Genomic DNA, 12,947 nt, shown 5'->3' with positions numbered 1-12,947 from the left:
ACAAGCACTGGAGTTGATGTGAGGGTTTTGGTTTTTTTTTTGGCAGGGAGGAGGGTGAAGCTCTGTTTCCCCACACACTTACATGAGGGATGACTTTGGAGCGTATCCGGCAAAGTACCGGTGCTGCCAGCGGGTCCTGCGGTGCCAAGCAGTTCCAGGGACAGGCAGGAGTTGGAAGGGGCAGAGCAGAAGAGCAAAGCGGGGATGAGGATGAGGTGAGAGGCAGTGAGCGGCAGGAAAGCAAAGAGGTGATCCAGCCAGCACACAGGGCAGGGGCAGGGAGCTTGGGTCAGCCAGCTCAGAAACTGCTGGCATAAACTCCTAGTATGTTTTTATGATTTTTTTTTTTTTTTTCATTATGGCAACTTCAGACCTTAGCAACCTGATTCCTGCCCCCTTTAACATGAGGCTCCTGCCAAACTGAAGCCATTTTTGGGAAGTCTTTGAAAGCAGGGAAGCTTGTGCATTTTCGTGGCAAGTTGGAACAGATCTCAGAGCAGGTTCATCTGCTTTTACTGCCCCTTGTAAATCAAAAGCAAGCTGCGAGCTGCCTGGTAGGCTTACAGCAGTGTAAAACAGGCAGAAGGAAGAGAAGGATCAGTGCCTGCTGTGGGAGGACAACTGGGAGTCATCCTGCTGCTGTGCTGTCTCCTTCACCTTCTCCATTCCGCAGCTCCCTCCTGCCTGCCCGTGTCCATGCACAGGTCTTTTCTTCACCGTCACAGCACTGGTCTCCACTTGGGCAATATTCCTCTTTTGACTTAATTCTGCAACCGCTTTTAGGTGATGGGTTTTCCTCCTCAGAAGATTAGTAGAAGCTTAGCATTAAATACCATCCTTAAATACCAGCTACAATCCTGTGCTCAGCAGACCACAAAACATAAACTTTAATGCTCTAGTAAGAAAAGACCATTTTGTGGCAAGAAAGAGAACTTCAGTCCAAATAAAAACATCCTCAAAGTGCTCTTTTTGTTCTTGAGTTTGTTGGTTGGGTTTTTTTGGTTTTTTTTTCTAAAGCAAATTTGCCAAGAGTTAAAAATCTGGAGAAAATATCACAAGCCAAATCTAAACCTAGATACTATTTATGGCCTTGCTTCTCACACAGTCATGTCTGCATGGACTGTAGGGAAGGTCTCCCAGAAAGACAGCCTTTTCCTATTAACAGCTCACAGTGTTAATCACCTACCTCTCAGCCAGCGTGTTTCTGTATATTTGCTTGTACCCAAAGTACCAGAGAGTTTTCCATATCTAATAGTACAGATAATAATAATTTGCATGTTAGACAGACTGGATAAAAACACCATTGTATGTAAATATGTCCCCATTGAACAAGATGGATTTTGCAGCTTGGCTCCTGCTGGGAACTTCTACCAGGCTGTGTCCCATCCAGAGACAGGTAATCGGTTATCTGGCCATGGTTTGGATGCTAGGTGGCACTCAGACCTTCTGGGTAGCACGTGGTGGAGTAGAGACAGATGGGGAAAAAGTTGTCCAGGGCTCAGTCCAGTGAAAATATTACCTTTTTTTACATTTATTAGTGTTAAATCCCTACTAAAGGTAAGCATTTTTCATAAGGCTTTTCCCCATCAGAATATGGGCAAAAGGGAGCAGAGTAGTTAGGGTCAGCAGGTGACATGCACTTTGGATGAGGATGCTTTCCAGCAATCTGGCAGAAGCTGTGGGACTTTCTGCAGCCATCCAACGCCGCAGCCTGTGCTTCCCTGCCATCTCCACCACGGTGTCAAAGCTGAGGTGTGAACACGCTGCAGCAATTATATTCAGCCGTATTGGGCTCAGACTACAGAAATTGGGGTACAACTGTGAAGTCTGAGCCTGTGAATGCTGGCAGCTGCTGTTGTCTTCCAGGGAGTTATTTGTGGGGGGGAAGGAGGCAGGATCCATCCCTTGTAATGAAAGACTTATTTTTGTGTCTACCCACGATGCTCATGGCATTTGTGTACTGCCTGTTCAAATATGCCAGATGGATCAGGAGCTTTTCCTTGTGACCTGGAGATGCGGGGTCTCCTCACTGGTGAGGCTGATGGAGTTGTCACCAGGGAGGTCTTGGGAAATATTAGTTGTCAAGCTTAGCATAACTAGCCAACTAACTGTTGGCATAACTAGCTTAACATAAGTGGCTGAATTTGCCAAAACCTTAGGCCACAAGCCATGATTTCACCTAGATATATTGAATTTTTATTGAACTTTTGCCTAGATAAGTAAAAGAAGGCGCCAGGGCAGGTTTAAGCCGGAATACAAGGAAGCTACAACCGTCAGCAGAAGTGACAACTTTAAGAGAGAAGAAGTGGCCCACCTAGAGACCAGGAAAGGACCCAGTGAAGAATGGGAAGACCCCAGACCCTAATAGTACTATTGGCCTGAACTGTCGCCTGGGGGGAGGAGAACTCAGATTGTAAGAGTATAATTGCCCAGGGGTTTCTTTGTTTGGGGTCCTTCTGCGGAGGCACCCAGCTCGAGCTGTTACAACCGCTGTACCACCCAGATGAGTTATTGCATGTGACTTAGAGCCTGAAACTCTGCTGTGGGAAACCTAGGGTGAAGAAACTGCTTTAACAGAGGGCACACATCTGAGAGCAGCAGTGTTACTGGGACTCACCAACATTATTTCTCCTCCCAGCTACTTGTGGGGTGATCAGGCACTTGCAGGCAATGACATGATTGCAGCCTGGCTGGTGTCTTCCAGCCTTTCCACTGTTCCACACAACTAGCCAAATGCCCAGACGTACTTTAGATAACAGGGTTGTAATTTTACTCCAGTGCAGGAAGGGCAATAGATATCTTTCCACATGATGTATCCTCTTAGATCACAGACATATTATCTCTTGTTTCTCTGAGCTTCATCTGTGTATGATGAGTGAGTAAGTGAGCCTGCGGCTGTGTAGCTCTGACAGGCAGGGTGCTGCCACTCTCCTGTGAAGCCATAGGAAGTGTTTCATGATGCAAGATAAGAAAGACCTTCACTTCCTCCTTCTGTGCTTGCAGGACTGAGCTGCTGACGAGGCTGCACCATCCACCCCAACAGCCCATTCGCAAAATGGACCAGGAAACTCTGGGAAGCGTTGTCCTGCTCGCCATCGTCACCTTGATAAGTGTGGTCCAGAATGGTAAGGCAAAAATAAGCATTTATTGAAGGACTAAAAGGGACCTGAGAAAAATTCAGTATGATATATGCTGATCTGATCTTTGGATCTCTGGCTGTAAGTGTGTGTGTGCTTAGGTATGACTTTGGCTTTAGAAACAATATTCTAAGCATATAATTTTGCATGCTGTTGTGCAGTACCTTGGGAGTCGCATGGTCCTACTCTGCAATATTCTAGAGTAAGTTTGTTATACATATGTCAGCTAATGAAAGGACTAATATGCTGGGGTACGGTGTGACAATATGCGTGTAGAACTGATGACTGGGACCTCCTTTCCTGGCTAAAGTCCCTAATGTGGGCAGCCAGGGCTGCTCTCCAGCTGGGAAGGGACTAGGGCCCTGAGGGGCTGTGATGGGTCAGACCTGGGCACGGGAGCAAAACTGCACCGGCTCATCGGAGGAGCCTGTACGGGTTGTTTGTGGGCAGGCAGCTCTCCTGCTTTCCTGCATCTCCAGATCCTATAGTCCAACTAATCTCAATTAACTGCAGTCCCAAGAACACTGCGCATTTGCTGCAATGGAGAAGTTTCCTATTTTTAGCTCTTATTCAGACCTCTATAGTCCATGCTATTCTTCATAAAATAAAACAGCAACTTTCTCTCTTGTGCAAATCTGGTTTTAACTTGATCATTGTCTCTTACAAATACTTAATAATTTTAGCAGGAAATTGTGCCCAGAATACAGAGAAGGGAGTGAGTTTTACCCCAGCTGCACTGAGATCGCCCAGGTTCAAGGAGAGTCAGCAGTGGCATGGGGGCCTGATGCAAATGCCAGAAATCTTCTGTGAAGGTTTCTTGGTACGAATGGGAGATTCCCACTGAGCGGAAACCCCATGCTTAGTCCTAGGAAATGGTCTATTTCTGGGCTGCTGCAGAGAGGGGAAGTGGTGGGAGCCTCAGCGTAAGGCTGGCTGCCAGAGAGCTAAAAAAGAGATGCAGACTGGTTTGGTTTTGACATAGGCACTGAATGCCACATCGTTTAACGCAAAGCTGTTTTCTGGTAAATGCACAATGTGTGATGTCACCAGAATATAGTACATTGAGATCAGAGCACATATTGCAATTAAAAAACTGTGTCAAATACACATTTCTTGCTATTTAACCAGAAGACTTTATATAGAGTTTTTTCATCTCACTCTGAAACTCAGGCATTTGCCTTCCAGCCCGACACGTACTTTTACCTCATGGAAATCTGTCTGTGAGATTATTGACCCAACTGCTGCAAATGGGCAGCGCAGTGCTTGGCAGAGGACTTAGTGTGCCAAGCACAAGTGGCACACAGCCCTAAACCATGACTTCAGACCTTGCATCATCTGATTTCCTCCTCCCAAGCTTTCTGTCTAGAAAGACTGTACTGATATGCAGTCCTGCAACAAATGCGATAATTATGGCAGTAGAAATGCTTATCAGGGGATATCAATTGTACTGAACTCTTACTGTGGCTGTGGTTCAGCAAAGCACTTGGGTATCTGCTTGACTGTCTTTAAGTACGTGAAGTTGGTACCACATAAATTTGGGTTTATATGCTTTTCTGCGTTTGGTGCAGGATTAGAAAACAGTTGGGGTGAATGCTGTTATTCGCAAAGTTGGAGGTGGACTGTGGTGCTGCCCCAGTCTGATGTCCATTTACTGTCACCTTGTTTGTGTCAGGAATCTCTGTATCCTACGGAGTGACTCGTGTGGCTGGATGCTGGTGAGTCACACATGTACCTCTAGGTTTTGTTCTTGCATCAGAGAGATGCTGCAATTCAGCAAATTTCAGGGAAAATCAGTGGTCATCACTGAGCAGAATGGGATGGAGGAATCAAAGCAAAGTCAATGGAAAGAAAGGGCAACCTGCAGGTTTGCCAGCACTCGTCAGGTTGGAACTTCAGCGCATGGTTTCTGTTGGCATGAACTTGTGAAACAACCAGGCTTGGACTGAACGTTAACTTGACCAGAGTGGGACTGCAGTGGTTCAGGCTCAGGGCATCATCTCCTGGTACAGCTGGGCTGAACTAAACCCCTCAGCTCCAGCCCTGCTCTGCTCACTGATCTCATGCTGGCTTGTGAAACCACCCTCTTGCCTTGAGGTTCAGAGTAAAGAGCAGGAAATATAACCCTGGTGTTGCAAGCTGCTTCATGCTGTAGTCTCCCATTTCCCCAGTGCTAGGTTAACAGGAGCCCAACGCTGCTGAGATAGGAGCGCAGACCTGCAGCGAGGGCCACCCCTGGATGTGGTCTGTCAGCCCTGCTCTCGTCCTCTGTAGAGCTTCAGCCCGGCTGAGCCTCAGGCAGCCAGGACCCACCTCTCAGGCTGCCTTCTGGCAAAATTTTGGGAGCCTGCGGGGCGTGTGAGGTTGACAGGGCTAAGGAGCCACAGATCTGGGGAGCCACTTTCAGGGCAAAAAGCTCACTTGAAGCAGGAGGCTTTACTTCTCCATATGACGGTGAGATGCTGGATTTCCCTCCGATTCATTGCCCTCACCTTGGGGGTCCACATGGTCCTGAGGAAATACAGCCGCTGTGGTGGGCTGGAGGTAATTGACCCAGGAATTTTCACTAGCTAAGAGGTAGACACTTGTCCTGATTTTTGGCTGGGATAGAGTTAATTTTCACAAGAAGCTGGGAGGGGGCACAGCCAGGACAGCTGACCCAAACTAGCCAAAGGGCTATTCAGTACCCTATGATGTCGTGCCCAGCATGTCAGGAGGAGAGCTGGCTGGGGACAAGGGATCTCTGCTCAGGGATGGGCTGGGCATCGGGTTCTGGGTGGTGAGCAAATTACATTGTGTATCACCTGCTTTGTATATTCTTTTATTAGTATTGTTGTTATTTCCCTCTCCCTTTGCTGTCCTATTAAACTGTCCTTATTCCAACCCGTGAGTTTTACCTTTTTCTTCCAGTTCTCCTCCCCATCTCACTGGGGCTGGGGGTGGAGGGTAAGAGAGAGTGAGCGAGTGGCTGCATGGTGCTTAGCTGCTGGCTGCCTAGCTGCCGGCTAGGGCTAAACTATGACAACACCTCATGTGAGGTGGTTGTTTAAGCTCTTTCTTGAGTCAACAGAGAAAGATCAGCACTCCAGTGGGGTGGTTTCTCTCATGCCGGTAGCTCTCTGAGGGATGGATTGACCTCTCGAGGTGCCTTTCTTCTGTTTCCCTCTGTCACCCACTCTTTACAGAAGGAAAACATCCATCTCCCCAGCACTCCTCAATGCCTCTGAAGTGAGGTGAGACAAAGCCTCATCCAAAACATCCATGGTGCAGGTGTACATGATAACCCTACCTCTGTCCTTTGCCCTACTGCCCAGTCCTTTGACCAAGGATCCATACATCATGTCAGAGATGGCAAGAGCTTCCAGGACAGATGCCTGGACCTCCACAGCCAGATCCTTCCCAGGAGGCCCAGCACCCCCAGGCCTGCCCAGCACTGATCCCAGAGACTGTGCACCAGAAGTGTCACCACCGGCACTTCCAAGCTCTTGTCCTTGTTGACCACGTCCATGTTCAGCCTGATGGCTCTCAACAACGCAGAGCCTCTCTGCAGTGGCGTGCTGGCATTTAGGAAGTGGCAGCACCTGCAGCAGCAGAGAAGGAGATATATATAGCTTACTCTTGGCTTTCTCTGAAGCTGTGGCATCTTCTAGTGATTTCACATAGATGCTGAAAGGAAGGGAAAAGGTATGCTACATATCCCAGTGAGTCCATGCAGTCCCAGACCTGCAGGAAGTGGTTTCCCATCACTGCAGCTTTGCACTGGGCAAAACAAAGTTGTTCAACCTAGTCCTCTTCAACTAGGTCCTCTTAGATCATGTAGGCAGGTTAATAACCTCATGCCAAAGGCTGGGGTGGTGGGCGGATGGAGATGCTAAGAGGTCTTGGTGGCTGTGCCACTGGACATTGTCTGCTCCCTCCAGGAGCTGGCCAGTGAACCTCACTGGTGGCAGTGGGAGGGTCTGCAGCCTGGCTCAGAGTGGGGACGCCGGCTTAAAGCATTGTGGGTTTCTCTGGAGAAAGGCCGTATGTACCCAGGGAATCACTCGATATTGGAAGGCAAAAAACTCATTAGCTTTTAGTGAGGGCAATGGAAGTACAAAAGACCTATTTACAGCATCAGTGAGGGGGAAAAAAGAGGTAACTCTTCAGACACCAGTGATGAAATCCTGCAGCTTATCAAGTTTACTTCTATTGTTATAATAATGTATTTCCTGATGGTTTATCTTTTATATATATCTTTGGCTAATATTCTAAACTATAGAGTGATTTGGGTACACTGAGATGGGATGCACAATAATACAAAGCTTGCAGCTTGTAGCCTGTCCAGGGCTCTGTCAGATGTATTTAGACACATGATTGATGGTCTCTGGTTTAGTGTCATCAGATAAAACATGTTTGTCAAGCGCATGATACATCATCTTGAGGTGCTGCATTTTTGCAGCAGCTAACAACCTGGCACGACACTGTTGCTTAAAAGGAGGATACGTACAATATGGACACATAGAGATCAGCCATCAGGGCCAGGTTTTCAATGGGGCTTTCTGGAAAATGAACCAGCCCTGCAGGATGTCCCTGGTTTGGCAAATGGGTATCACTACAAGAGAAGAGGCTCCTTTGTCTCCCTGCTCTATTAGACAGTGAGAATTGGGTTTGGCAGCTCTGACTGGAAAGCTTTTTTCCCCACTGTGGGCACAAAGGACCAAGCTTGGGCTGTACTTGTGAAGCAAACAGTGGTGCGGGCTGCCAGAAGTGCAGTGCGGGGATGAAGCAGGGCTCAGAGGTGAGAACCTGCTGCCAGTCACATCCTAACACATGGGGACATCTGAGGTTACATCGCACTGCGCCCTTGCACAGTGGGTTTGGTTATACCTTGGTGACAGAGTGAGCACGCTGGCCACATCCTGCACCTCTTCTGCCATCCAGCCTGGATGCTCATGAGAACAGACCTGAGCCCACAAAGCCCAGCTTCTGCAATATCTCCAAATTACATCTTAGATCAAATACTTTGTGTTTTTTTAACAGCTTTTTTTGCTAGCAAAGTGGAGCATGAAAGCAAACACTGCAACGGCAAGGGGTTCCAGCGGCCGGGATCCTCCGCCTTTGACCGTGTCTACACTGCCAAGTGAGTAGGCAAGCGCTGAGGAGCTGGTGGGGGCAGAGCGGGGGTTTTCTCTCTCTTCATTAAGGTTTAATCCAAACCCTTTAGGGGTCCAGAGGTGGGCTCCAAATACCCTCAGATGAAGGCTTTGTCCACAATCCCTTGCTGCAGGCATTGCGGCAGTGTTCAGACCCGTGGTTCTCCAGTATGTTTGTTGGTGAACCCAGCTCCCATCTGGACACCATATGCTGTATTTATATTGCACTTGCAGCCCCTATGTCCCTTCATTTGGGAACCATTTCACCCAGCAGTAGCTAATGCTGGAAGTGTGATACAGGCACAGCCGGTGTCCCAAGGGCACTGCAGCTCAGAAGGGAAGAGCCGGCAGAGAGACGCCAACTTGCTGAGGAGCAGGTCGGTGGCAGAGCTTGTACGAACCCCGGCGGCTCCCTCAGCATGTGGCTCTCAGCTTCTCCACCACATCCATACCTCTTGTCTTTGACATACCTTCAGAGAGAGCAGAGGGGAAAATTAATTCCAACCCAGAAGAACATAAAATATTTTTTATTACCCATGAAGTACTGATGATGAGCTTGAAACCGGATGGGACGTTCAAGTGCTGCCCTTCCCAGGTGTGCAACCTCTGCCAAGGGCAGAGCGTTTCCCCCTCGGAAAGCATTCCCAGCTGAAGGAAGCATCTGGAAGTCATTCCTGTTCCCTTGCGAAGACCAGTTAACTCTGTGAGATACTCCTATTTGCGGTGCGATTCTCCTTTTGTTGGTTTCATGCAGCTTTCAATGCCAATAGCTTGATTAATATGACTTAATTACAAGGATTTTCCAAGCCAATAAAGCACACAGCATCTATTATACATGTGCCGTGATCAAACAGGTTAGAGGAGGAAAGCGGCTTTCACAGGTGCCAGACGTGTGCGTGGGGCAGTTTGTTTTCCTCATCAGGCTGGACAAAGGCATCCATTATCCGAGTGAGGAAACAGGGAAGCAGCCCTGCGGGTGAGGCAGCCACCGTGTTCGGGCACGGACACCCAGCCAGCCCCTGGCAGCTGCCTGCCCCACAGCAGCCGCAGGCAGGTCGGGGGCCTCCCACCGCTTGGGGGTAGAAGCCCACCCACAGCAGCATTCACACAGCCCAAATTCACACCCCACCAGCCTTTGCTGGTGAAACATGTTGTTTTGTACATTTTGTTTGTATTTTCCCCATGTTCTGATTTCTCTCTAACAAATTCCTTTCTAGCCAGAACTGCGGACACGCATACCCCACGTTTCTGGCCATGCTTTGGTGTGCTGGCCTTCTCTGCAGCCAAGGTAACACACAGGTTTTTTTCCCCTCTTCAACCTTGCACCACTTTCAACAAGGGATGGTGAGCGTTTCAGAGGTTATGCTTCCAAGGACCAAATTCTCCTACAGCGGGGGGACCAGTCTCACCCACCTGTCCTGCAGCTACCCATGTTGTTTAATTAGCAGCACACTCCCTGGCACAGTTTATGCCAACAGATGTATTCCCAGTCGTGTCTCTGGACAGTCTGGGCCAGGAACATTTCCCATATAGGCATTACAGATGAGATACCTCTGTTTTGAGTGGAGGGTTTAGTAATTGAATGCTGGATGCCACGTTACTCACCCCTGGGACTGGAAATGGGCTCATCTGATTAAATTGCCAGAGCTGACAGCCCTTCCCAGTGCTGAAGGCAGCCCAGGAGTATTTACCTGCATCTCTAAATATGATCCCCTTCAATGCAATTTGAATTGTCCTAAGATTAATATGAGTACTTTCCTGGAGTCCATGGCAATTCCTTCTGCAAGAGAGGAGTTTCTTGACCATAAGAGGGGCTTTTGCCTTCAGGTTTGGGGAAAGCAAGAGTTAGGGAGAAAAGAGGAAAAGTCCCTTTTTATGTGCTCAGAAATGAGTTTTAGACCATAGTAGAGTCCTCCACCTGCTCCTAAAGAAGTGCATCTATCAGCTGCCTTTTATTTCTGGTGAAAGCAATGCCTGAGCTGGCACCCTCCTTCCTGAGCCCAGCATGACCCACATTGGGTTTCTGCAACTGCAGGCAGGATTTCACCCACAAAGTCTTCAGAAAAGCTGGTGTGAGGGCAAGGCAAGCACTCTTTTTCCCATGCAAAGGTCTCTGTCCTGCTTCCAGTGCTCATCCCATAGCCCGAGGCTGCAGGTTGCTCTTTCCTGGTCCAGCCCAGGCAGCAGATGGGGACAGTATGTACAGTGAGACCTGGGCTGGTGTTTGTAACGCCTTGTTTTACTCTTTACCCAGCTCCTGCCGCCTTTGCTGGCCTGATGTACTTGTTTGTGAGGCAGAAGTACTTTGTGGGCTACCTCGGGGAAAGGACGCAGAGGTAAGGACTTGCAGAGCATCTTTACAAACTCTGGGATGCGGCGGCAGCGCAACCGGATGCTGCCACTTCCACAGGCACAGCAGCTCGTGGTGCTGCCTGCGATGGCTGCTTGCACGGGGTAGTGCAGGAAAGCCCCCCTCTTCTGGGTGCACGGTAGGAGCTGTGGGACACACGAGGGGTGCAGCGGCACTGGGGTCAGGGGAGCTGCAGGAACAGAGTGGCTGCTTCAGCAGCTCCTGCTCACAGCCTCTGCAAACCCACGCATTTGCATGTTTGTGCCACTATTTGCACAAGATCATCCCTTTATGTTAATGAAGCTCATTACACACATGTGGAACAAGGTTGTCCCACAGCCTGTTATGGTTGAGAAGACATAGAAGTCCCTCTGAACAGCCACTTTTGTAAGCAGCAGCCTACGTTGAGCACAGGAGGCCAAATCGAAATGGATCCTGAAAATGGCATTTAGGAGCTCGCAGCTGCCTTGCAATGCAAGACAAGGCAGAAATTTGCCCCCTCTGTCTCAGACCCCTCTGCCTTTCAGCTGGTCTCAACAGCAGAGTTTGAAGTCTGAGGACTTCTCACGTGAGGTGACGTACGTTAATGAATTGCTTTACCCTCTTTCTGTCTCCTCAGCACTCCCGGTTACTTGTTTGGAAAGCGCATCATTTTGTTCCTGTTCCTCATGTCCGTGGCTGGAATACTCAACTACTATCTCATCTTCTTTTTTGGAAGTGACTTTGAAATGCACATAAAAACGATAACCAGCGCAATCTCTCCGTTGCTGCTCATCCCCTAGCTCCCCCCAGCACTGAGGGGGTCAGTAAGCTTAATATATCGATACCCAGAAGCGGCTATAATTCAACTGTTTAAGAAATGAACCCATAACCCTTTTAGATTGCTGTAAATCTCATGCTCGATGGGCTTTGTAGTTTGATTTAACCTTGCTTCTTCCTTCAGAAAAAAGATTTATCGTGATCACTCGGCACGCCCAAGGAATGATAACAACTTCCAGTTAATTCTTTAGAGTTTTTTTCCATAAACTGCAGCTTGCAAGCTGATTGCATGACTGGAAGGGACATCGTATGCTTGCTTCGTAACTGCATTGTACTTAGCTTTTGTCCCCAAACCCAGGAGCCTCTCAGCATCCTTCCTGACCGATGGGTCCCGCAGTTATCCAGCCTTTGGCCAGCATCCTGCACACCCCTGCCCATGCAAAGGCACGGGCCAGCCCCTTCACCTACCCTCTCCCTCCCACTTGTTGACGACGAAGCTCCCGCTGCTGCAGGGGGGTGGCAAATTGGCCCCTGTCTGGTCTTCCTTGATAAATATTCATGTGCATAAGGCTCCCGACACTGATCTCATTTACACTTCAGCCTTTTTGTTCTCCCAGAACTGTGGAAAGGGGTCTTGTGTAAATGAGGAGCTGGTGTATTGACGGTGGGGTTGGTTTTGTTTTGCTTGGCTTTGTTTAATAAAGCAGTCTAAAAGGATGAAATCTGTTTGCTCCCATCTCCTTCGCCTGGTGCGTGATCCCAATGCTCCATGGCTCGTCAGCCGGCTGGTGAGTGGAGCAAGGAGAGCCACGCCGGGCTCTTTGTGCAAGCTGCTAATCGCCCTGGGCACGGCCTCACAAGGATGTGCGTTTAACAACTCCCCCTCTATTAGCAAATTCAATTTTCTGCCTCCGTCACTAACAATGTGCCCCTACAAGTCTATACCGAGGAGTGGTTTGATTAGAGAAGCGGACCAAGGTAGGCAAACAGGACAGCGAAATCTTTTTAAACACTGCTACCCTATGAGTGCTTAAGCTCTTAAGCCTGTCTGATTACCGCATGCAGGATGGATAAAGCTGTATTTTATGACTCCTTTGGGAGGGACAGAGACTCCTTGCTACGTGAGAAGAGCGTTTGCAGAGCTGCTCTCAAGGGGAGGTGTAGAAAGCTGCCTGCCTTTGTACCACACCAAGGCTGGGGGGTTTTGTTGCTGCCCAACGGGGCAGACGCATTTGCACGCAGCAGCTCTCCTCTGCACCTCACCATTTGCACTGCCAAAATTACACACCCTCTTTTTTCTTGTCTTCTACGGGAATTTTAGATGTGAAAGATTAGTAAGAAACATATTTATTGCATGATGATTAGCTAATAAATGTTCTCACTGGTTAGAATACATAATTAAAAAAATATAATCTAACCTCCTTATCTATAGCTGCTGAGACACCTTATTCCTGGGCACAGCATCTATGTTCCTTCCCCCTTCTCCTTCTCAAGTGACCGTAACACTGCTTCACACCATGCTTCTCTGACACTCTCTCTCTCCATAGCTCATCGGCAGCCATGTGTCCT

General features: G+C 48.6%; 1 protein-coding gene across 1 annotated transcript; it reads left to right on the top strand.

The window, feature by feature from the left end:
- Nucleotides 1–3,003: 3,003 nt before the first annotated feature.
- On the top strand, nt 3,004–12,092 carry ALOX5AP (arachidonate 5-lipoxygenase activating protein). The gene is made up of 5 exons (XM_054839145.1): nt 3,004–3,125; nt 8,157–8,256; nt 9,487–9,557; nt 10,524–10,605; nt 11,239–12,092. The coding sequence occupies exons 1-5, from the start codon at nt 3,056–3,058 to the stop codon at nt 11,399–11,401; spliced, it is 486 nt and encodes a 161-aa protein (XP_054695120.1). The 5' UTR covers nt 3,004–3,055; the 3' UTR covers nt 11,402–12,092.
- The last annotated feature ends 855 nt before the right edge of the window (nt 12,093–12,947 follow it).

Source organism: Grus americana, chromosome 1 (assembly GCF_028858705.1).
Source record: "Grus americana isolate bGruAme1 chromosome 1, bGruAme1.mat, whole genome shotgun sequence".
NCBI classification, from domain to species: Eukaryota; Metazoa; Chordata; class Aves; order Gruiformes; family Gruidae; genus Grus; species Grus americana.
This window is presented reverse-complemented; position numbering and strand designations above follow the sequence as displayed.

Bases quoted from the DNA above. Each gene is read 5' to 3' on its own strand.
- ALOX5AP (XM_054839145.1), top strand. From the start codon at position 3,056: ATGGACCAGGAAACTCTGGGAAGCGTTGTCCTGCTCGCCATCGTCACC. The intron at 3,126-8,156 runs GTAAGGCAAAAA...TTTTTTTAACAG, and splicing joins GATAAGTGTGGTCCAGAATG to CTTTTTTTGCTAGCAAAGTG. The intron at 8,257-9,486 runs GTGAGTAGGCAA...ATTCCTTTCTAG, and splicing joins GACCGTGTCTACACTGCCAA to CCAGAACTGCGGACACGCAT.